General features: G+C 37.5%; 1 protein-coding gene across 1 annotated transcript; it reads left to right on the top strand.

Moving 5' to 3' along the window:
- The first annotated feature begins 5,158 nt into the window (after positions 1-5,158).
- Positions 5,159-24,633, top strand: LOC589185 (arylsulfatase J). Its single transcript, XM_011669156.2, has 7 exons — positions 5,159-5,770; positions 15,781-15,967; positions 17,307-17,509; positions 18,683-18,890; positions 20,729-20,981; positions 21,712-21,857; positions 22,410-24,633. Exons 1-7 carry the CDS (start codon positions 5,495-5,497, stop codon positions 22,679-22,681), a joined length of 1,545 nt encoding a protein of 514 aa, XP_011667458.2. The 5' UTR covers positions 5,159-5,494; the 3' UTR covers positions 22,682-24,633.
- Positions 24,634-24,938: the final 305 nt, after the last annotated feature.

Raw genomic sequence — 24,938 nt, 5'->3', positions numbered from 1 at the left:
TCACTCTTTCTCATAACTCTTTCATCTTTCTCTCTCTCATACGCCCATCTACCTACTCTTCTCTGTCCTCCTTATCTTTGCACCCCCCCCCCCTCTCTCTCTCTCTCTCTTTCTTCTCTCTCTCTCCCTTGCCCTTTTCTTTCCCTTCTTTCATTTCGACTCCTCCCTTGTCTGATGGAATTTGTCTTTCATCTTCTTCAGTAAGATATCATTATTGAAGTTTACACAAAACATGTTCAAAGTCTGGTTTTGAAATATAGTATGTTTAAATCTTTAGTGTGATATTACGCATTACTCCCATTTCATTCAAAGTACAACTTCATTTATTGCATTTTAACTATTTTAATCTGTATGAATGACATTAAATGCGGTACTATAATCTGTAATTTTGCATACACAGTATGTATACTTCCTCAAATTCTCTCTCTCCCTCTTTCTCCCCCACCCCCTTTTCAATCTCCAACGGTTACCTGTTTCTTACATTTACTTCGTTCTTTCTATTATCCTCCTCTCGATTCCCTCTTCTCCAACTCTCATTTTCTCCCATTTTCCTCTCCTGTTTTGCTATATCTCTCAGTGCAATATGTGAACATAGCTTGACCCTGTTTTAAGAATACTGACTTAATTATTTTGATTGCCATATTGTCTTTATGTTTTGATGTTCTAATAATAATAATCATAATAATACATAAGATTTTTTTTTGTCGCCAAATCCACTTGACAATCAATTGCTCAAGGCACAGCTTGTGCGAAAGATGAAATACGTGATAAATATAAACAAAAGTGCAATAGGAAAGTTACAGACACGAAAGGTAATGGTAATCAATTATAGGCTAAATTAAACAGATATTTCTTAATGTTATTTTGTAACACTTCACCAGAACTGCTTTTGTTTAAATCCATTGAGGAAGAGTATTCCATAAGGAAGGCCCAGCATGAGCGAAGGTTCACCCCCCCCCCCCCCCCAACACTTAGTTTTAACCCTAGGAATAACAAGTATGCCAGAGTTTTGAGAACGTAGCTGTCTAGAGGGAATGTAATGATTGATAATTGTTACAACATTGATGTGCAAGTACAATTATTTATATCATGTAATTCAGCCTACGGACTGCCAGGTTCAGTATTTTAATAAACCGTAAACCAAATATCGTGGAACATCGTTAAATATAAAGGAACTTTCAGTATTTTGAAATACACGATACACGATCGGGAGTATGAGTAAAATTGAATCAAAGCTAAATTTAAAAGAATCAAAAGGTTAAGCACAAACAGACGATGTGGAGCATTTTCACAAATGGGGGGGGGGGGGAAGGGGGGGGGGCACCATAAAAAATGACACTTTCTGGAAGATAAGGGGCACCTACAAAGGGAAACATCGAAATGTAAATCTACCATATTTAGACATTGGTTTGCCTATTTACCCCTACTTTTTCATGATTGAGATTGCATTAGCAGGGATGATTTCAATATTTGTTTCACTCTTTACATGGTCCAATATACTGTTTAAGAATCATACATTGCAGTTGGGTGTGATGGTCTGAATATTAAGAACATTTTAAGATTTGTGACGCCGCAGGGCGAAAAGTTTAATAATGAGAAAACGACAACAAATTCTGGTGGGTTTTAAGCAGGCGCGGATCCACGGGCCGATTTTACCGGCCCCTGCCCCCCCCCCCCTAGCCTCCCAAACCGGTAAAAAAAATAGGATAGTAACGTAGATTTTACCTTTAAACAAAATATATAAAAAACGCCCCCCCCCCCTGACCTGCCAGTGACACAAATGCGGCATCAAAATATTTGTGCTTCTCTGACCGTAATTAAATGCCTTAAACCCCTGATCTTCAGGGGGCTCCGCCCCCTGAACCCTCACACCAATTTACGCTCGCTACCCTCTACCTGATCGTAAATACTTTTGCCCCCCACTTTCATAAACGTTCCGCGGGGCCTGTGTATATAATATACTGTATACGTATACAACACTGATCTTTATGATGTCTTTAACGTGACATATCTTCTTCTCCCCTTGCAAACGAGAAAGAAAACAAGGTCATTAAAAGGGATTAAGCGACAAACAATGATTGTGATTCAAATCGATGCGAATATTTGTTTGAATAAGCACTGCTATTCATCCGAATCTTCTTTGTAAAAACAACTTTTACAAATCTCAGCCATGCTTACTGAGTTGAGACGTTCCATTCAATGTAAAATATTCATTAAAGAATACACTTCTCCTAATCTGAAAGTGATCTTACAACACAGTGGCAGAATTGCATGGCTGAGATTTGTCAAAAGTCGTTTTTACAAAGAAGATTCTGGTGAAAAGCATTGCTTATTCAAAAAAAAAATCCTTGCATCAATTTGAATCATAATGATAATTTTGTCGCATGATCCTTTTATTAAATAACCTTCTTTTCTTTTTTGTTTGCAGGGGGAGAAGAAGCTATGTCACGTTAAGAAATCATAAAGATCAGTTGTATTATGCGTATATAATGACAACAGAACAAAATGTTGATTATCAGAATGTCATTTTGGAATACCTCTAAACAAATGCCCGATGTTACTGTGCCGACACCACATTGTCTATACCCCGTATCAGTATTAGTATGAGCCAATATAAAGTTATTTTTTATTCAGTTCAGTATAATGCTTTTCCTCAAAAACAGTTTCGTTATTTGTTTAGGGTCGAGACGCTAACAAATGGTTTCAAATGTACATTACACAAACCCCGAACCATTGCATAATGATGGTGGTTCTCTCTCTCTCTCTCTCTCTCTATTTATTTTAATCATGCATTATCAACTACATATAAAGCAGCAATAAAAAACTTAGGGTTATCTGGAATAGGTGAAAGTGAGAGTAAAAAAGAAAGTCATGCTAAAACGTCGCTTCATCTCCTCCCCCCCGAAAAAAAAATTAAAAAATAGTGGTCCTCCTCTCCAGCATCACCCCCCCCCCCCCCCCGCTTTAATATTCACCGGCCGGCTGAGTCGGCGCAAAAATGTTCCCAAAACACTGGACCCCCAAAACAAATGTCCTCTTATCCACCCCCCCCCCCCCCCCCTGCTCATTCGCCGTTCGCCGGCTGGCTGATTCGCCGCTAAATATTTTTCTCAAGATTTGCCCCCCCCCCCCCCCTCCCCCTCTTGCCGCGGACTGGATCCGCCCCGGGTTTTAAGCACAATTCAATCATGAAAAACTGAAAATACATTTCATAATTATTGTAACAATTATAAATGCGAGTGAGCTTTGGGGTCTTATGTTATGGAGAAAAGAAAAGGGTTACCTTTCAGAAAGAAAAGGGATACTTATTAGAAAAAAGAGGGGTAAATGTCATAACAAACCTCAAACCTGAAAAGGGGCACTCACCAAAGATGGAAAAGGTACTTATGAGAAAGGAAAAGGGGCATTTGTCGAAGAAAAAGGGGCACCTATCAGATTTTAATTGGGGCTTTTATCGGAGGTGAATAGGAGTATTTATGAAAAGGTGTAGGGGCTGTTATTAAAAAGAAGGGAAAAGGGGCATTTATTAGAAGGAAATAGAGTAATCAATGAAAAGGGGACACGTGTCAAAATAAAAGACGCACATATCAGAGGTGAAAAGAAGCGCGTATTAGAAGGGGAAGGGGAACTTTTCAAACGAAACATTTGCCCCCCCCCCCACCTCCTCGGGGGCGCCGCCCTGAGCACACAGCTGTTACATGCATGTCTTTATTTCCCAATCTGTTTTATTTCCTTCTTTTGCTTTGTTTTCCTTTTGATGATTTTCTTTATTTCCTTTTCTATGTGTTTGGCAAAAATGTTTCCTTTAGTTCACCTTATCCCATTTTTATCTCTAGCCACTTTCTTGACATTATTATTTGTACCTCCTCTCTCTTTCTCTCTCCCCCCCCCCTCTCTCTCTCTCTCTCTCTCTCTTTCTTTCACGCTCACTAATTATATAAATCGAACAAAGAAGAAAGCCATGAAAATCGAGATCGGTAACTTTCTCCTTGTCGAGTTGGTCCTGATGTTTATAATTCATAGGCCAGGGGTTCCCAAATTAGAGTTGTTATCGATCTTAAAAGTCAAATAGCCCTTTCATTTCATTTTAAAAATAAAATCTAATACACCCCTTGGTAATGAGCACAAAAAAGCCCTCATATTTATAGGCAGTAAATAGCAAAACACGCATTTAAAGGGATAGTTGAAATCTGTTGCAGAGGGTGCTACACAAAATAATTTGTTTGTGAGATAATGAAAAAATGAGTGTCAAATTTGAAAGAACATAGTTTTATTGACGGAATCAGCTTTGTTTGATCAAAATTGGTTCAGAGACGGCTGACATAACGATTTATAATACCACCACAAATATTAGATAATTTGAACCAGCCGTTGAAAGTCATTGGAGCCAATGCCGATCTTGGCTTTTTTGTGGCTTTTTCGTGTTGGTTATATTTCGCACAATCAGCCGGCTCATGTATTGTTATTATTTTTCAATTAATTAATTAACAGTCACCGTATTTTGGGGAAAGTGGAGCTAAATTGGTATCATCGTATTGGCTAAATTTCACACATGTTGAGGTCTAAACTTCCCTTCATAGCAATTTTAGGTCCTAAAAGGGCACTAGAAATGTCATAGATAAGAATACGAGCAATAACCATGCACGTTGAAGGTATTTGCGATCTGAAAACAGAACTCAACTATCTCTTTAATACTGGACACAACATTCAATGGGATTATGCCCAGATCATTGAGTTTGAAACGCACTCCTGGTCAAGAATGGTAGAAGAGGCATAATTTGCATTAAAAAAAGATGAATTCTTCGCTGAAAAGGGATTCTTGCTATACATTGTTACCTTTCTTCGCTCCAGTGATCTCGAGGCAGCAGACAGCAAAAGAATGTGTAAAGCCTTTGCCGGGAGTCTTGGGGCGGAGCCCTAGGAGGTTCTTGAACTTAAAAGAAAAAAGGAAATTCAAAATGGTCGTTACGTGCGATATAGATTGTAATCACTTCATACAAGTTGAACCCATTTATGCAGTCACAAAGTCTCTAAAGGCTTTTAAAAGAACACGTTTTGCCTTCTATCTCATAAACTCCAAAATGTCTGTTATGCTGTTTTTTCAAGGGGGGGGGGGGGAGGTGTTTGCTCACTTCGATTTTTTGGTGGGTTGTGCTCATGCGTGACTTGTCGCTGCTCTGCATGTCACGTGATCGCTTGGAAGCGAGGAGAGGAAAATCGGGTGACAAAAGACCTGTATAATATATTCACCAATGTTTTGAGAGCGGGCATTTATACGGAAACAATCCGCCGGCGTTATACACAAAAACACTCCAAAGGTGGATATTTCGATTGTTGGCGGTTTAAGTACTTTTGACGAGTGAAATCAACTTTTGACAAATGTAAGAAGGATCGATTTTTAATCGAAGTGTAAATGCAGCTTATAGATTTTCGCCTTCATCTAGAATCAAACTTGCGATACTAGTATATAGTTCAATCATTGCAACAACAAAAAATGGCTGTTCGGCACCTCGGTGAGTTTGTCGTGATTGTATACCTGACGTTGGTCACATCTGGGTCCTCATACGCGGAACAATTACCCAATGTCGTGTTTATTCTCGCTGACGATTACGGATTCAACGACGTCGGCTACCATGGTCAATCGCACGGGTCTGCGATACTGACGCCGAACCTTGACCGGCTCGCAGGCGAGGGTGTTAAGCTAGAGAACTACTACGTTCAACCGATCTGCTCTCCAACGAGGAGCCAGCTCATGTCAGGGAGATACCAGGTAAAAACCAGGAATAATTAATCTTTTTTTTTTGTCTTTGCCTCATCAGAGGATTGATTAGATATACATGGTTTATTTTACTTTACTTACTTAATACTTACTTTACTTTACTTACTTAATACTTACTTTACTTTAATACACGATGTTGTAGGTCTAAGTTTGTTCATTGATCCAAGATTCTTCCATGGTTACTATTTGTGGAGGGAGGAGATTGTGTAATAACATGAGACAAATCATACTTACATAATCACAAACGCATCATAATTGGCATAACAAAGAAATGAATTCAAGTTTATGCAAGGCAGTGTAGCCTTGTTGTCAACCCGGTTGGTTAAGTGGCCTGGGATTTTTAAATGTTCATTTTTGTCTGGGGAAAATAATCATGAACACCGAAACCTCTTATACATTTAATGACGAATTTGGGGTATTGCTCCAAAGGGGTGGGCGTGGGGAATGAATTTGCCATTTTCATTTCTGAATATTTCCCGGACGGGATTCACTAAAGGCTTCTTGTGGTTCTGAAAAAGGAAGAGTTCGCAGACCAGTGTTTTACTCCCATATTGTTTTAATATATATTTCAGTATTCACCTTGGATTTGCCTGAAGCAGAAAGGAGCGACATTATGAAAATGCCTTAATATGCCTTTATTTCCAAGTTTTAACGTCTTCCGATCACACTAGCACAACTTCACTTTCAAAATGAATTTAGTATATCTTTGGATGCCATTTTTGAATGACAGTTTTTAAAGGTCGATCGTATACTTCAACCTAAGTAGAACAACGTACAGTATGATTGCTGGAAAGCTGGGCACGACTCAAGCCTTACTCAATTTTGTTTCAGACTTAGACAATCTATTCCTAAATTTTACAGTAATGATACTTGCATACTGTAGAGAATGAGGCTTGTTTTATGTCTATATCTGATCAAAGGAGAATCGTTAGTTTTTACAAAAAAATATAGCCGCTAATGCATCCAATTTTCTGGAATTTGAAAGAATTTTCTTACAACCTTTAAAATGCCTCTTATACATGGATTTTATATTTCAATAAATTGCTATGACGTTCAAATAAACATATATATATTTTATGTTGTTATGTATATGAATTATTTATTGGGCTCATTTTGCCTTCTAATGGATCCGTACAACATGGCAGAACTTGGGGCCTGAAAGAGCCCCTGTCAGGGTTCCGGGCAGAGCCCTAGGACCCTCTCGAGTTTTAGCAATAGGCCAGTTTCGTAATGTAACCACATTTAATGCATAAGTCTTTGTAAAGTGCCTCAATACAAATTATTTTATTTACCTGATAAGAATAATAGTATTTCAATAGACAGAATCCGAACTGCATACATTAGTTGTTGCCAGGTTGGACAAACATTATGGCTCGACCTACCTAGCAACACTTATTATTATTATGTGCATTTGCATTCTGACTATTGACATTCTATTATTCCTAGCAGGTGAATGAAATAATTTGTATTGAGGCACTTCACAAAGACGTATGCATTAAATTTGGTTACATTATGAAACTGGCCTATTCAGAACCTATAGATGACCATCTAGACCGAAGGAAACTCAGTGGCCCGAATTCACAAAGGAGGTTTGTCGACAAACCTTGGTTTTCGTACGTCATATGACGCGTTTTACGCGTTTTTTACAAACCTGGTTTGTAAAGAACAAAAGGAGGTTTGGCGAAACAAAAGGAGGTTTGAGCTCAAACCTTGCTTTGTGAATTCGGGCCATACTCTCTCCTAGGGACAATTGTATACAACATCGGGTTGTTTTTTCTCTTCTCCAGTGATCTCGAGGCAGCTCCTTTCAAAGAGCACAATAAGCCCTCCGACTTAGCATTCCATCTCATCGATCAATAACAGAGACGCCCTCAACCCATTGCCTATTGGGACCGGTTGGCCCCTGTATTAAGCCAATGGGTATGAATGAATTCAGCAGTCAATGGGTTACTACTGGACACAACTTTCAATGAGATGATGCCCATGCACAGTATTTCTTTGATCCATCTAGATACAGAGGATTAATCCTTTACTGAATAGGTACTCTTGCTTTACATTATTGATACATTTCTTCGCCCTGGTGACCTCGAGGCAGCAGACTGCAATAAATTGCGTAACGGTAACAAATAAAGTCCACAGGAGTGGTTGTTAAAACTTCATTCAGCAATAACAGACACGCCCGATATAAATTTTATTTTTCTTCTTGAAAGTCAAATAGCCCCTTTCATTTCATTTTAGAAATAACCTCTCTTTCTCTTTTAACGGTATAGACTGCTTTTGGAAACGCCCCCCCCCCCCCTCTCCCCCAAAAAGATTTGGAAGCTCTTATTACCAATCTAAATGTGAAACATGTTTTGACTAATACGTGATGATAATTATGTAAAATCTATTCATTTCTATATACATGCACATGTTTTCTATAATTCTTCACTAATAACAAAAGAAAACACTTTTTGGCTCAATCTTGATATCCACATGTATTGAAAAGAATTTACATCACATTAACGCTTCGGCATTCTGCATGGTATTCTGAAAAAGAAATACTTGAGGATTTACAAAACCGGCATGTCAGTTTAATGGGCATCCTGACAATTAAAAAAAGATCGCGACGGTAGCCAGTACAGAAACGGTCATAGCTCATTTAAACACCCCGTATTCAGCACTCGCGTCGCCGTTTGAAAACTCCCTATTATTGGTCTCGTGGGCTGTCTATATAATCCCAGCTATTATCACAAGCAGGATTTTTTAGTGATCTTTCTATGATTATGTTGAAATATTTGTCTTTATCATGACACTAAGCAGACAGGTGGAGGGTGTCATACACAATTTAATTGTATGTAGGAGGGGGGGGGGACACCTACCCATGCTCACATTTTTCCAAAACATCACACAGAGTACAGAGGTATACTTATCAATTGCACTCAGCACTCTCCTGGCCTAATCCTTTGAACTGTCTGGACTGTCTGCATTACTTTATTTGTGTTTGTTGATGGTCTTGGTCATGGACAAGAATATGATAAGGGGCTGGAGAGGCGGGGATAGTGGGGGGGGGGTGCAACTGCCAATGCCCACATGTCCTGAAACATCCCAAATTACATAATAAGTACTTATCATTTGCACTCAGTGACTCAGCACTCCAAATCCTTCGAACTTTCTGCACTACTAAATGTCCAATCACTTTTGTTCATTCAATATACCGAGATACTGGCCAAAATTATTTCGATTATTTTCATTATCCATCTTTTGACACCAAATTAATGGTGATTAGAGGTTTTACTTAAAAGTTATCTTTGAAACACGCGCAGGTCCACAAAACACTAAGACATGTATATGCATACAGTTAATACACATGTGGGCAATACTGTTGTTTTTGTGAAAATCGAATCAATAACATTGGGTTGACGGTTTCCCGTCAACATTTTTATCATCATGTATTATTCAAAACATATTCTTTCCCATGATTGGTAATAAGAGCTTCCATTTCATTTTTTGAAATTGGGGCGTTTCCAATACTTGTCTTTACCTTTAAGTAGAACAACGTACAATATGATTGCTGGAAAGGTGGTCACGACTCGAGCATTACTCAGGTTTGTTTCAGACTTTGACAATCTACTACTAAATTTTACAGTAATGACACTTGCATACTGAAAATAATGAGGCTTGTTTTATGTCTATATGTGATCAAAGGAAAATTGTTACAGTTTTTAAAAAAACAGAGTCGCCAGTGCATCCAATATCCTGGAATTTGAAGGAATTTTCTTAAAACTTTCAAAATGTCTCTTACGTGGATTTTCTATTCGGATAAATTGCTATGACGTTTAAATATTATACATAAATATATATTATGTTTCTATGTATATGAATTATTAAATGTGGGCTTATTATGCATTCTAATGGATCCGTACAACATGGCAGAACTGGGGGGCGGCTTAAAAGAGCCCTAACTGCCAGGGGTTCCAGGCGGAGCCCTAGGACCCTCTCGAGTTGTAGCAATTCAGAACCTATTAGATGACCGTCTTGAGCGATGGAAACTCACACTCTCTCCTAGGAACAATTTTATACAACATCGGGTTGTCCTTTCTTTGCTCCAGTGATCTCGAGGCAGCTCCTTTCAAAGAGCACAATAAGTCCTCCGATTTAGCATTCCATCTCACTGATCAATAGCAGAGATACAACTTTCAATTGCCCCGTTGACCTCGAGGCAGCAGACTGCAAGAAATTGCGTAACGGTAACAAATAAAGTCCACAGGATTGGTTGTTAAAACTTCATTCAGCAATAACAGACACGCCCGATATAAATTTTATTTTTCTCCTTGAAAGTCAAATAGCCCCTTTCATTTCATTTTAGAAATAACCTCTCTTTCTCTTTTAACGGTATAGACTGCTTTTGGAAACGCCCCCCCCCCCCTCCCTCTCCCCCAAAACGATATGGAAGCTCTTATTACCAATCTAAATGTGAAATATGTTTTGACTAATACGTGATGATATGTAAAATCTATTAATTTCTATATACATGCACATGTTTTCTATAATTCTTCACTAATAACAAAAGAAAACACTTTTTGGCTCAATCTTGATATCCACATGTATTGAAAAGAATTTACATCACATTAACGCTTCGGCATTCTGCATGGTATTCTGAAGAAAAAAATACTTGAGGATTCACAAAACCGGCATGTTAGTTTAATGGGCATCCTGACAATTAAAAGATCGCGACGGTAGCCAGTACAGAAACGGTCATAGCTCATTTAAACACACGGGATTCAGCACTTGCGTCGCCGTGTGAAAACTCCCTATTGTTGGGCTGTCTTTATAATCCCAGCTATTATCACAAGCAGGATTTTTTAGTGATCTTTCTATGATTCTGTTGAAATATTTGTCTTTACCATGATACTAAGCAGACAGGTGGAGGGCAGGCGCGGATCTACGGGGGGGGGGGGGTTAGGGGGTTTAACCCCCCCCCCCCTTGGGCGGCCAAAAAAAAAAAAAAAAAAAAAGGGACAAAAAAGAAGAAAAAAAGAAAGAAAAGAGAACGCACGCTGGAGAGAAACCCTTTCAAGTGCAAATATTGTGAGAAGATATTCAACTCATCTGGTAACTTAACCAAACACATGATAACTCTGGATATAACTGTGTATTCAACTGTTACTTGATTTAAAAAGACGTTATCATGCACTGCTTTTTATGGTCTCCATTGTGTTAAAAGATGCCAGGAAAACATCACTTATGGGGTTCAAATAAACGCCCCAAAAAAAATCGGCTCGCCGCTTCGCGGCTCGTGGACGATGCTCCGCATCGTCATTATTTTGGTCAAACCCCCCCCCTTAGCAAAAAGCTAGATCCGCCCCTGGAGGGTTTCATACAAAAGTTAATTGTATGTGGGAGGGGGGCTCCTGCCCTTGCCCACATTTGCCAAAACATCACACAGAGTACAGAGGTATACTTATCAATTGCACTCAGCACTCTCCTGGCCTAATCCTTTGAACTGTCTGGACTGTCTGCATTACTTTATTTGTGTTTGTTGACGGTCTTGGTCATGGACAAGAATATGATAAGGGGCTGGAGAGGCGGGGATAGTGGGGGGGGGGGTGCAACTGTCAATGCCCACATGTCCTGAAACATCCCAAATTACATAATAAGTACTTATCAATTACACTCAGTGACTCAGCACTCCAAATCCTTCGAACTTTCTGCACTACTAAATGTCCAATCTCTTTTGTTCATTCAATATACCGAGATACTGCCCAAAATTATTTCGATTATTTTCATTATCCATCTTTTGACACCAAATTAATGGTGATTAGAGGTTTTACTTAAAAGTTATCTTTGAAACTCGATGTAAACAAGCGCAGGTCCACAAAACACTAAGACATGTATATCCATACAGTTAATACACATGTGGGTAATACTTTTGTTTTTGTGGAAATCGAATCAATAAAATTTGGGTTGCTATAACTTTTTATTGAAAATAAATTAAAAAAAACGTCTTCTTTACACAGGATATTTTCCTTACACATGGGCAAATTCTAAAAAAAGTTAGGAAAAAATGCACCTCTCCGATTTTGATATATGGAAAATATTATTTTCATGAAATTCAATATTAATTTTCGAGAAAAAAAAAATCACAAAAATCATGTTTTTTTACTTAAATTTGCAATGTTCATTAATCCCAAAATCGTTATATCTTTAAAGATAATTTAATTTTTCTTTCATATGACACCAAACTTATGGTGGGTCAAGGTTCCCTTAAATATATTAACCAAATACTCCTTACGTCAAAAGGGCCGCTTTTGGACGCCCCTCCGATTTAGGGGTGTTCGCAACAAATAACAAAAAAGACTCCTCTGAAATATTATGTATTATGATAAAATCTTTCGAATAAACAAGGTGGGCTTAGTTTATGAGGCAGGCAAACCTCTCTTTTCTGACTTTGGCCCTCCGCTTAAAATAGAGAAATAAATAAATGTACTTTGACTTGTTTATCAAACTGAGTTTCAGTGCATAGATTTCGAGAAATTCTCTCTTGTCTTCCATCTATATTTTGGCTCTCTGTAAAATACGCAACATTCTTCTTCTTCTTCGCTAGACGTACATGCCACCGTTGGGTGTACCCTTGAACCGATGTATATATTATAAATAACAGTACATGTACAACTAGTGCGCACCGTGATTGGTGAGCAAATCTCCTCATATAATGAGGCTAAATGGCTGGTTCTGAGTTGAATAGGGATATTAGGGATGAACAATTCCATTCAAAGAACTGTTTTCAGACGTCATAGAGACGTCTACCATATATGCCTAACGGTGTACTCGCAATGAACAGCGCCCCCGCCAGCTAGCCGCGACAGGTAACTTGTCGGCTCGCGTAGCAAAGCGATATCCATACTAGCTAGACACCTTTAAGAAGCGTATTTACTTAATTGATGTTCCCACCTTCAAACCATGTAAAGCGCCGTGAAACCAATATTGTGAGAGCGCTATATAAAAAAAGACATATTTGTATTATCATTATTATTAATAAATATATAAATACATGACAATATTCATACATATACATAGATGTATTAATAAGTTTATAAATAAATCTCTGAAAAAGATGAAGAATCAATGACAATCCTCTATAATGTGTACATTAGAAAACCTTTCCCTGATGAGTGATGACTCGTGTAGAATTTTGTCATCATTTTGTTGTTGTTGTTTCTTGGAATTATATAATTGGAAGCTGTCACTTATGTAAATAATAGGGACTTTTAGATTGAGTGGACGAGAACACGACGAACGCCGACTGATCATGCGTGTCAACGTACTCAACTGCCCATGTTGACTACAATTAGAAATCTTTTAGATTGCACTTGACGATATACATGCATGCAGGAAGTAACACTATGAACATGACAGACAAAGAAAGAGGACAAAATATACTGTTCCTCATTCTACCCTCAACAATAGGCCATTTTCGTAATGTAACTAAATTTAATGCATAGGTTTTTGTGAAGTGCCTCAGTACAAATTATTTCATTCACCTGATAGAAATAATGGTATTTTAATAGTCAGAATACAACTGCATATATTAAGTGTTGCTAGGTAGGTCAAGTCATAATGTTTGTCCAACCTGGCAACAACTAATGTATGCAGTTAGGATTACGAAAATGGCCTATTGCTACATAGTAGAACATCCCTTCACTGCTATTATGTAAAAATGTGTAGAACAGGTGAATATGCATGTGACACCTGTTCTACACATTTTTACATAATAGCAGGGAAGGGATGTTCCTTTGTCTACCTGAGGAAATGTATATTTTATGCGCACGCGGCATATACTAGTACCGTACTAGATTTAGGAAAATCAAGGTTGACGCATTCTCGATCGCCGACTGAGACGACGTTACTCATGCGCAGAGCCTTACAATGACGTCATATATTGCAGTCAAAGCTGTCAACGTGCAAATCTAAAGTCCCTATTATTGTAACTTTGGAAACTTACTTTCAATGTGTACGTTAATCTTGAACTGAATGATGCCAATTACCAAATACACGGAAGTCATGTTTCTTTGTCATATCTGTTAGGTCCCAACAAAAAGTACCCCCTAGTCTTTAGAAGAGTCTTCGGCTGAGGACGTCGTTACATCTTCCTTTTCCTTTCCCTTTCCCATTTCTTCTTTTCTTCTCTTTTTTCCCCTCATTAATGGAGGGGCACGAACACAGTCCCTTTTAGGTAAAAGTGTTCAAAAGCTTGCGGTTCAGAAATTATGAGGAGTGCATGCTCCGTGGGTGGAGGGGGGGGGGACTTACTTTTTGTTGCGGTTTTATTTCTCGCATTGATTATAAATTCTTCCAGAAGTGCCCCTGGTTACGCCCACATTGCAGTAGACCGCCCTCTGATGGCGTGGAATATTGAAGCTCAGGGCGTGAACATGTATGCACATGTCACGCTGCTCTCTAATTGGTCAGTTGTAAATGTAGCTTCTCGTGGACCTAACCTGAAATGGGGTATTTCACCAGATTTATTTCATGGCCTCATTAGTTTATTTGCCAACTTACTATGGATATTATCAACATTTTTTTCATTACCAAGGAAATGAAAATATTGATGTAGACGAATAAGAATAAATTCTTTGTAGGAAACAAAAAAAATCATTTTGGGAATGAGCTCTTAAAATATTGTCCACAAATATGGAGGATATTGTTTCTCTACATGTCTCTGCGTCTTTTTTATAGTGATGCATTTCTTACCAGATCCACACAGGTATCCAACACAGAGTCATGAGACACCCTTCAATCGGTAATGAAAACGGAAGCATTTTAGGAACCGAGCTTTTCAAATAACTATGTCTCATAAGCAACTTTGGCGCAAGTCGATACGCACCCTCGCAAACAATGCCTCCTGTTTATCTAAGCTTGAACACATATGCCACACAAAAATGATACTGAATGATTTGGGATAGAACACTCTTTCATAAGATATATAATAATTTACTGTTTATAGATGTTTTTTTAATAATTAGCAACGTTCTAGGTGTAAACTTTTTATTTACTCACACCATGGACCTATTACGAATGGACATTCATCGTTTTCTTAAAGAATTTATTGTGATTGTCTCCGTCAATGTCTTCTCAATAACATTCTGTACATGTTTCTTCCCTTTGATCTCATGATGGTCACCGCCAACAAGCCGGGACAGAATTAAGATAGTGATTTTAAACATGGTAATCTACATGCGCAGAAGATAATTAACCGCTTAAATCATGGGAAATCGATGTGCAGTTCTGGTTAATAATTGGAAATTGTTGTTCCGTGTACTGTGTTCTATTTTTGAAAAACATGTTGATATTACCAGATAGGTTTTGTTTGGATTGTTTGTGATTTAAAATCCCGTTTTCCCCATAATATTCCAGAGTTACAACGCACAGGGCTTATAAAGATCATGGCCTTCTAATTGTTTTATAAGGTCATGGGGATGTGCGAAAGTGTGCGAATCAGTAATAATACATTTTATATCACCAAAATCGTCTGCTTTTCAACTTTGCTGCTCCCCATTGGGGATGCTTTCATTTAAGACACACTCTTACATAGCACACCATCCAAACAAAACCCAAGAGAGGGAAACTGCTCCTTTGTCAATGACCGAAAATGCTTACGCAGTCGTTATAGTTAAAACAGCTGAATGTTCTCATTAAGATGCACATAATCAAAAGGCGGCGACTATCATTGGATCAAAGGAAGAATCACGTTGAATTTCCATCCGTAATAGGTCCATGCTCACACGGTATTGTCCACGATGATGAGGGACATAGTTTCTTCATGTGGTGTGTGTGTGTGTATTGGGTTTTTACAGACGTGTATCAATCAGATATGATTATTTACCTCTGGGGACCGACCTTTAAACGTCACCATCCAAAAGACGTGACTCAGTTTCGAACCTGCGTATTCGTTAGCAGTGGATTACAGGCGCACGCCACAACGCCTATAATGTCTCCATGTCTTATATATTCTCTACTAGATCCACACGGGTCTCCAACACGGCGTGATCAGACATGCCCAGCCGAACTGCCTCCCGTTGGATGAAGTCACGCTCCCGCAGAAACTTAAGGAAAGTGGATACGCCACCAACATGGTCGGTAAATGGCATATCGGCTTCTACTTGGATGCTTGCACGCCCACCGAAAGGGGCTTCGATTCTTTCTTTGGTAAGGGCTTATCTAAATTAGTAATCAGAATAAATATACTACTATACTACTCACTATGAACATGATGGACAAAGAAAGAGGACAAAATACACAGTTCCTCATTCTACCCTCCACGTGTGGTAGACAAAGGAACATCCCTCCACTGCTATTATGTAAACTAAGTAGAACAGATGAATATGCATGTGACACTTGTTCTACACATCTTTACATAATAGCAATGAAGGGATGTTCCTTTGTCCATCACAGCAATTGCTGAGGGTAGAATGAGGAACTGTATACTTTAATTGTCTTCTTTCTTTGTCCGCCATGTTCATAGTGACTACTACTAAAATGATGATTACAACAGAAATGCACATGTATTGATAATGATAATACTACTGATAATTTATCCCCAAAACAAATAACAGTAATAATATTAATGATAGGCTATAATATTTATAATAATAAAACCAATAATGAGGATAGTAATAATCTTAGAAATAATAGCTATGATTGTTATTAGTATTATTATTAGTATTACTACTATTATAGTGTTGATTATTATTGTGATAAAAATAACATGGCTGATAATAACAATAGCAACATGAGAACATTAATGATTGAAATAATAATAATTATGCTAACAATACTTACAATAACAATACAACAAACAATAATAGTAATACTATAATTAAATTATAATAATAACACTAAAACAAATTGCAATGGTATAATGATAAGTAACAGCTAGAGTCAAACGTGCTTTAGCATCAACCTGTATAGACAGACCACCTGTCTATAAAGACCACATTTTCTGTTTCCATCGAAAGTAATTAATTATATAAACATAAATTATGCTAAAAGAACCTGTACATAAAGACCACTGACCACCTGCCTATAAAGACCACATTTCGTGTCTCCCTTGAGCGGTTTTTATATACAGGGACCCGTTTCACAAAGCATTTTTCCAATGACAAATGACACAAATCAGTGACAAATCTGTTGGTAACAAATCAGCAGCAAGGATTTCAGTAGCTTATAACAAAAACTGTCATTTGTCACGGATGACAAGTTTTCTGAAATGCCCCCCCCCCCCCCCCAGGTTTCACTGTCTTATCACTGAGGCGCGATAGCTCAGTCGGCAGAGCAGTGGTCTCGTAATCCGGTGACCCGGGTTCGAAACCAAGGCGATGCGCTAGTGCCCTTTGGTAAGGTATTAATCCTCATTACCAGGTCCCTCGGAGAGGACCTAAAGCAGTCGGCCGTCTGGTTGCTTACTTACAAGCATTTATACTTTCTTAACAGTCAGTTAAATAACCACCACCATCGACCTTTTTTTTTCTTCTTTCTTTTTGATCAGGGTTCCTGGTAGGAGGTGAGGACCACTACACGCACTCGGGCCACTGCGAGGTCTACAATGCAGACGATGGCAGTACCAAGACCCTATCAGGACACGACCTACACGCGAACAAGACACCGGTCTTCGATTACGAAGGACAGTATTCCACCCATCTCTTCACGAATAAAACAATTGATGCCATAGAGAGGCATGACAAGACAAAGGTACGTTTACGTGGACATAATCGGGACTTTTAGATTTACACGCCGAGAGCGTGGACTGCCGCGTGTGACATTGTGTTAAGGCACTGGGTCGTGCCCGGCAGTGCCTTAAAAAAGACGTCACATTACCTTAAAAGGATGTCACACGTGGCGGTCCACGTTATAAAAACAAAGAACGGACTGAATCTGGAATAGGACAGTATTTCAAGAACTCGTTTCCTAAAAACTATCTTTTTCCATTTTTTTCTTCTTCAAAATTTAAGCTTACTCGTCTGCTTCAGTATTTTCATTTAAAACCAACTTTAACAAAAAATCACTCTTAATTTATGGGCTAGGAGAATGAAGGGCAGTTTTTCTGAATTTTCTTCATTCTCCTAGCCCATAAATTAAGAGTGATTTTTTGTTAAAGTTGGTTTTATACATGCTTTCTAACACAAACTTTTTGAAAGGTGTTTGGCACACTCTATTTAAAAGTAAATCTTAAAGAGAAGGTTGAGTTCTGGGAAGAGATGACAAATAATTTGTGAGCGTTATCATTCTTAGTATGCAAGTGTGGAAGAACATCAGATAAGACATATTCCCTGAAAAGCATGGCTCTTCAAATGCCTTCCTATTCTAAATATGTCATGTAACATCGTAACATACGCCACGTGTTCGTGTAGTCCTATATTCATCTTTCTGTGTACAGTGTTTGTAACTTTACCAAGACTTGGCCAAAGTTCTTATCATTTTGGTGATTCCAGAACCTTGCAATACACACAAATTCTTATATGCTAGATGATCAACCTTTTCTGGTCGATTCCACACCGTTTCTTTCACAATGCAATCGCACGACCAGAACTCAACTTCATCTTAATAAGGCACTCTTCCTGTATCTGACTTACTTTAGTAGGATAAGAAAATCTTTATGTCTTCGAGCTAAGCTAGTTTGCAGGAGAACATGTTTCTACGGATTATTTGAGCATTAATTTGATTCGTTCTTTTTCATTTTTTTCTCGTTTAGTGTTTTTACCTTAAAGCCATTGTTCATGTACAGTAATTACTGTAGGTGGTAGAAAAGTCTCCCCATCTCAGAACTTAGGCACCTTTCAAGAAACATATTTCTATGGATTAATTTAGCATTATAGTTATTCTTTCTTTTGTCCTTTTTCCCTCTCTTCTATTTGTACCTTAAAGCCACTCTTCATGTACCTGGCATATCAAGCTGTACACCTACCTTTGCAAGTACCTGACAGATACATGGACCCATACAAGAACATCGCCGACGAAAACAGACGTACCTATGCTGGTATGGTATCTTGTATGGATGAAGGTATAGGAAACGTCACAAGAGCTCTCAAGGACGCTGGTCTTTACGATAATACCATCATAATATTCTCAACAGGTGAAGAAATGCACGTATTTCCATTTACTTTTTGACCCTATCCAGATACTTATTTCGTATTTTGTGATTTGGCTCAATATCGTTTTTTTCTTCAGAGCCCAAACAACAACAACTAAAAAGGGGGTGTTTCACAAAGATCCTAAGTTGAAATTATCTCTGAGTTGGACTTAACAATTATGTACAGCCGTTAGCATCTATGAACATATTTTGTAAAAGTTATTTTAAAAGGCATAAAATGTTGATTCAAATCATTCGTGTTTTCTATCATCAAGGAGATTTCATGTTCTTGATGGGGAAATTATATATAAAAAGTATAAAATAATTGAATTTTTGCTTCTGAATATATATTATTTCAAGGCTACAAATGGCTTTCCATAATATTTAAGTCCAACTTAGAGTTAGGTTTGACTTTGGATCTTTTTGAAACACCTCCCTGATGAGTAGAAAGGGCATGTTTTCATTTAAAGATGTACACCTTGTCTATCTATGCTGCGTGACCATAATTTCATTTTAAGACGAAGAACAAAAGGAAAATATGCTTTAAAACTCTTAAATTGGCAACAAATCTAGAAGTTCAAAATAATTGTTTCTCAAACAAAAATTGTTATTTGTTTAGTTTTTCCAGTAGGTTCGTAGCTATCTATTGCTTAAAGAGACAGTACACTTTATTACAGCAATTTAACAACAAAGGAAAAATAATGTTAAGAACATCAAATGATTGGGTATTTGTTTCTAGACTAGTTCATCGTAACTGTGCCGTGGACCAGTGATGGCCTGGTGGTAGAGTCGCTGCCCGGCTAGCAGTAGATGGAGGTTCAAGTCCCGCCGTTTCCAAAAAAAATTCTGACTTCTTTTTCAATTACAGATCGATCAATCGATCTCATTTACTGGGTGAAAGCCACAAATATGTTTGAATAATCAAGTGATTAGTTTAGGCATTTTCAAATTCCATTCTCGGAGATTGACAGAACTTTATTTATACACATTACAACTAATGTCAACACTTAAACATCAAATATCAAAGATACAAGTAAACGATTTTTACAAAATCGCTGAACAATAATTGACCCTACCGCAAATATCATGTTCGACAGTAGATGACGACCTTTCTCCCACAAAATAGAGAGGTTAGTTAACACATGCACAGATATACCCGGGAAGACGCTAAGACAATGTTTTTTCGGCTTCCATAGCGGTGTCAACTAATTCTTTAATTTACTAATTTATCGTTCAGGTTTCATAAACTCCCCCGATGGTTTGATGAGATATATGTAGGCACCATCATAACTTGTTATTTATATTTTATTGGTTCCGTAACTATTATTTCTACAACGGAGTTGCCAGTCCATGAGCCAAGGCATTGTATTTGCATGGGAACCGGAAGTGCCTTTGCCAAATATACTCATGGCCGGTACTGCCCTCTGCGGCAGAGAGAGAATTTCAGCAGGATAGTACGGATAATGTAGAAATGAATATTATTGTTTTGCAGTGTGTGAATGCACATCACTAATTAGGTGTGTTGGCCCAGTCAGTAGAGCGTCCGCCTCAAAACCGGGAGGTCGTGGGTTCGAACCCCGGCCGCGTCACACCAAAAGACGTTAAAAGACGGGAGTTGCTGCTACCTTGTTTGGCGTTCAACAATAAGGGATATAGCAACGGCCATCTGGCGCTGCTCAGTGGCTGCCGGGCTCACGATCAATTGGGCAAAAAGAATTTCCATTTCGGTTTAACTAATTTGGAGTGGACTTTAAAAGATTATTATTATTATTATTATTATTACGTACCTAGCTATACATATCACCTATTTAATTTAGTTTTCCTGTTATGTTCTTGATCAGATAACGGTGGTCCAATCCAAAGCGGTGCCAACAATTGGCCACTACGGGGAAGCAAAGGAAACATGTGGGAAGGAGGGATTCATGGAGTAGGGTTCGTACACAGTCCGCTTCTACCAACATCAGTCAAAGGAACGGTCAATCATGACTTGATGCATGTGAGCGACTGGCTACCGACTATTGTAGCAGGTATTGCAGGTGGAGCGTTGAATGGAACCAAACCCTTGGACGGCTTCGATGTGTGGAACTCTATCAGGTACCTAGCCATCAGGCACTCTTTTTCCCTCTACTTTTTTGTGAATCTAGCGAATCATTTTACTTTAACTCATAGCAGTTACTGGATTTCTGATGGTCTATATGAATCTGTTATCATGTACTCTTTCGATAAAAGCTCCAGTTAAAAAAAAAAAAGTATTTTGTTCAATTCTTTTCTTCAACTAGTTCCAAATGCGTATTTTAATTCTTCTTCTCATTACATTTGTGTTACTATTTGTTTTATTATCATCGTCATCATTATTAATGAATGCATTCACGGTCTCTTTAAGAAAAGGGTGCTAATCACCGTGACCTTTGGCCGTTGACCTTGTTAAGATTCACCACATTAGTATTTCTCAAAAGGAGGTAAGGTTCGTAATTCCGACAAATTAAATCGGGTTCATAAGTCCGAAAATTGTGAACATCCCTGGTTGAATTTTCGGAACAACAAACTCTTATTCTATTTTAGGAATGATAAACCCCATTTCATTTTTTTTCGGAATTACGATTCTTTGAAAAACGCAACTTCCTCTCTTTTGTAACAGTGTCCTTTGAACAGCTTAGTTTATTTCTCTACAACAGGCCGAGGAAATGTCTGCATTATGCTTACATACAAAATGTATGAATTGTTTAAAAAAGGGAAAAAAGAAAAAGAAAGAGCAAAGGGTTTAAGACAAGGGAATTCTTATATGTGAATAAAATATGTTACTTTTGCATTTGTAATTTTTCAGTGGTACAGCTTCGTCCCCTCGAACAGAAATCTTGCACAATATCGACCTGAAGAAAAAGCGACCTGCAAACGAGAAATTTGATACATCAATAAGAGCTGCGCTACGCGTTGGAGACTGGAAAATAAAGACGGGCGCAGACTATGACGGTGAGTCAAAATTATCTTAAAGTTATTCGAACATTTTCGTAATATTAAAGGTAAACTTGAGCTCTCGTCAGACTGCGCCTACGGCTACTACTAAGAGCAGTACTAATAATGATAATGCGACTACTACTACTACTACTACTACTACTACTACTACTATCCTACTTCCAACACCAATACTTCTACTACTTCTACTACGGAACCACTATTACTACTACTACAACAACTACTTATACTGCTTAACATTTACTATCACAACATTGTGCTACTATTTCTACTACTACTACTACTACTACTTATACTGCTGTACATTTACTATTACAACATTGTGCTACTATTTCTACTAATACTACTACTACTTCTACTACTGCTACTACTAGTAGTTTTGGAGACATCATCATCATCATCATCATTACTTTTGTATTATTATTTGTATCTGTACCTTTTGAGAATCATCATTTTTATCTATATCCTTGTTTTTATAATTGTTGTTGTCGTCGTTGTCGACATTACAAACATTCTTTTCTCTATCCAAACCTCTCTTTGTGACAATAGTAACGACACACAACAAGTGGATGCCACCACCCGAATCCGGACTCGACACGATATATCCGACAGAGAAACCGAACCAAAAGGTATGGCTCTTCAACATAACCGCCGACCCTCTGGAGCAAACCGATCTTTCAGAAAAGTATCCGGATGTGGTCAACGAGCTTGTACAGAAATTAGAGGAGTATTACGAAGGTTCGGTTCCCATGCGGTATCCGGATGAGGATTTGGAAGCGGATCCGGCTTTGCGTGGTGGTTCATGGGGGCCATGGAAGTAAATCCATAGCAAATTTAGGCTGAAACTGCTTCAATCGATAGTGGTTCTTTTAGGACCCCCTCTCCTGATATATATATATATATAATTAGATACATAACATTCTTAAAAATTTACACTGCATGCAAATGCCAGATAAAGGGGGCAAATGGGACACGTGCCCCCCCCCCCCCACACACACACACACACACTTCACCAAACAATTGGGAAATATGGTAAGCAGACAATGAGAAGAAGAAAACAAAAAATATGGGGATGGAGAAAAGGAATGCACAGAAAAGGACAGATAAAATGGGAAAGTAAACAGGAAGAAGACAAATATGAAGCAAGGGCTTATTTAATTGATTTGTCAGATAATTTCGTAGCAAAATGGCACTCCAAAATCCAGATGACATTTCGAAATTTCCCTCCGCCCCGTGCCAGGAAATCTTAGGTCAACTAATGCATCTTGCGGTAACTACCCCACTATTTAAACACATCGGCTAACAAGACCGACAACAAGTAATATTACATTACAACAAGTATCCCTGTCTATAACAAATAACAAAGTTAGTTGTTATTAACCTGTTGACTACTGAATTCTCTAATTCCCATAGACTTAACACAGGGACCACCAGGTTCCAGTAAACAATGGGTTAACAACGCCAAATTAATCTAATTGACCTAGACATCACGGAAGAGTCTGTTAAAAAGAAGAGTTAAAAATGGAATTTCATTTATAACTATTATTTCATTTTCAAAATTATTGTAAGGTTTGATTAGAACATACTATGAGTACTTTCTACACTCAGTTTAAACTAGAAATAAGAGGGGAAATTTAATTATTGGAGATATCTAAGTATTGCTAGCTTGTTCCCTGTTCAAACAAAGTTTCTTGAGTTCATTTATGTTCCACCAGAGAATTTAAATCATGAGAAACTTGTTCTTTCTTTCTAATGACAGAATTATTTGAATCTACGACAGGTTTGTTTGAACATATGCAATGATTGTACACTCATACTGATATGAAATTTACAATACTCTTGTATTTGGAAGAACGTGTGTTTCCTGAACTAAAAAAAAAAAATCTGAAGTTGTTCCAATTCACAAGAAATGAGATGAATGGAGGTATTGCCTTACAAACTAGAAGACAGTTATATATATATAATACAAATTAATGCAGAATTATTTGTAGAAAAAAATTGGTGTAAAATATATTAATGGTTTCTACATTTCGATTTTAAACACGGTAATTCGACAAATATGGCTCCTCTTAAATTTAAAATTAAGATACCAAATGTTTATTTCAGACCTCTTTCAATATAATAGTCAAATTCAAAATTATAATACCCGATTTTGCAACAAATTCCATTTATGGTCTGTTAAGTCTAGTTATAAAGCTAAATCAAAAAGTTATCTAGGTCCTAAACAGTGGAATATGATTCCCCAAGTAATAACGAAATCACAATTCACATCTTCCTTTAGAAAACAATATAAAATCTTATTACTAAATAGTTATTAATCATCACAGTTGTTCATTTTGTTTTATCTGAACCCCTTTCATTGTTGTTTTTTATTGCCCCCTTTATATATATATATTGTTTTCTTCTATTTCACTTTCTCACGTATTATAGATAGTTAAAGTGTCTGTACTTTGCTTATTTTACTTAATTTATTGTTGTGTGCTAATAATGTTTTGTATTTCTTTTCCCCCCTTTATATATATATTTGTTTTTACTTCACTTTCTCTCGTATTAAAGACAGTTGAAGTGTTTTTACTTTGCTTATTTTACTTAATGTTTTGTTGTGTGCTTTTAATATTTTGTATTTCTATTATTGATGATCCAATTTTACAGGTTTTTGCAACCTTCACGGAAAGCCCCGCATATAACCTTTGTAAATGTATTCAAATTTACTGTTACCTTGTATACTTTGATTTTATATATTGCGAAATAAAATTAATTGAATTGAATTGAATTGAATTGAAAGAACTTGGTTATTATATAAAGCGTTCAATTGTATTAACCATAAAAAAAATTACGATATTTATCGTCATGGTATCCACGGGATAACGCTAACATGGCATAAAAATTACTTCAGTGACAGCAATCAGTTTGTATTTTGTACGCAATTATAAATGAAAGATGTGTGATATTAATATAGGAGTTGTCCAAGGATCAGAAGTGAGGCCGCTGTAGTTCCTTCTTTTCATTAAAGGTAATACAAAGTTTTGGTATGGGGTCACGAATTAGGTCCAAATGAACATATTTGAAGCATATGCG

The sequence above is a fragment of the Strongylocentrotus purpuratus genome, unplaced genomic scaffold, assembly GCF_000002235.5.
Source record: "Strongylocentrotus purpuratus isolate Spur 01 unplaced genomic scaffold, Spur_5.0 spur5_scaffold_20, whole genome shotgun sequence".
NCBI classification, from domain to species: Eukaryota; Metazoa; Echinodermata; class Echinoidea; order Camarodonta; family Strongylocentrotidae; genus Strongylocentrotus; species Strongylocentrotus purpuratus.
The sequence above is the reverse complement of the archived record's forward strand: the minus strand, read 5'-3'. Positions and strand labels throughout refer to the sequence as shown.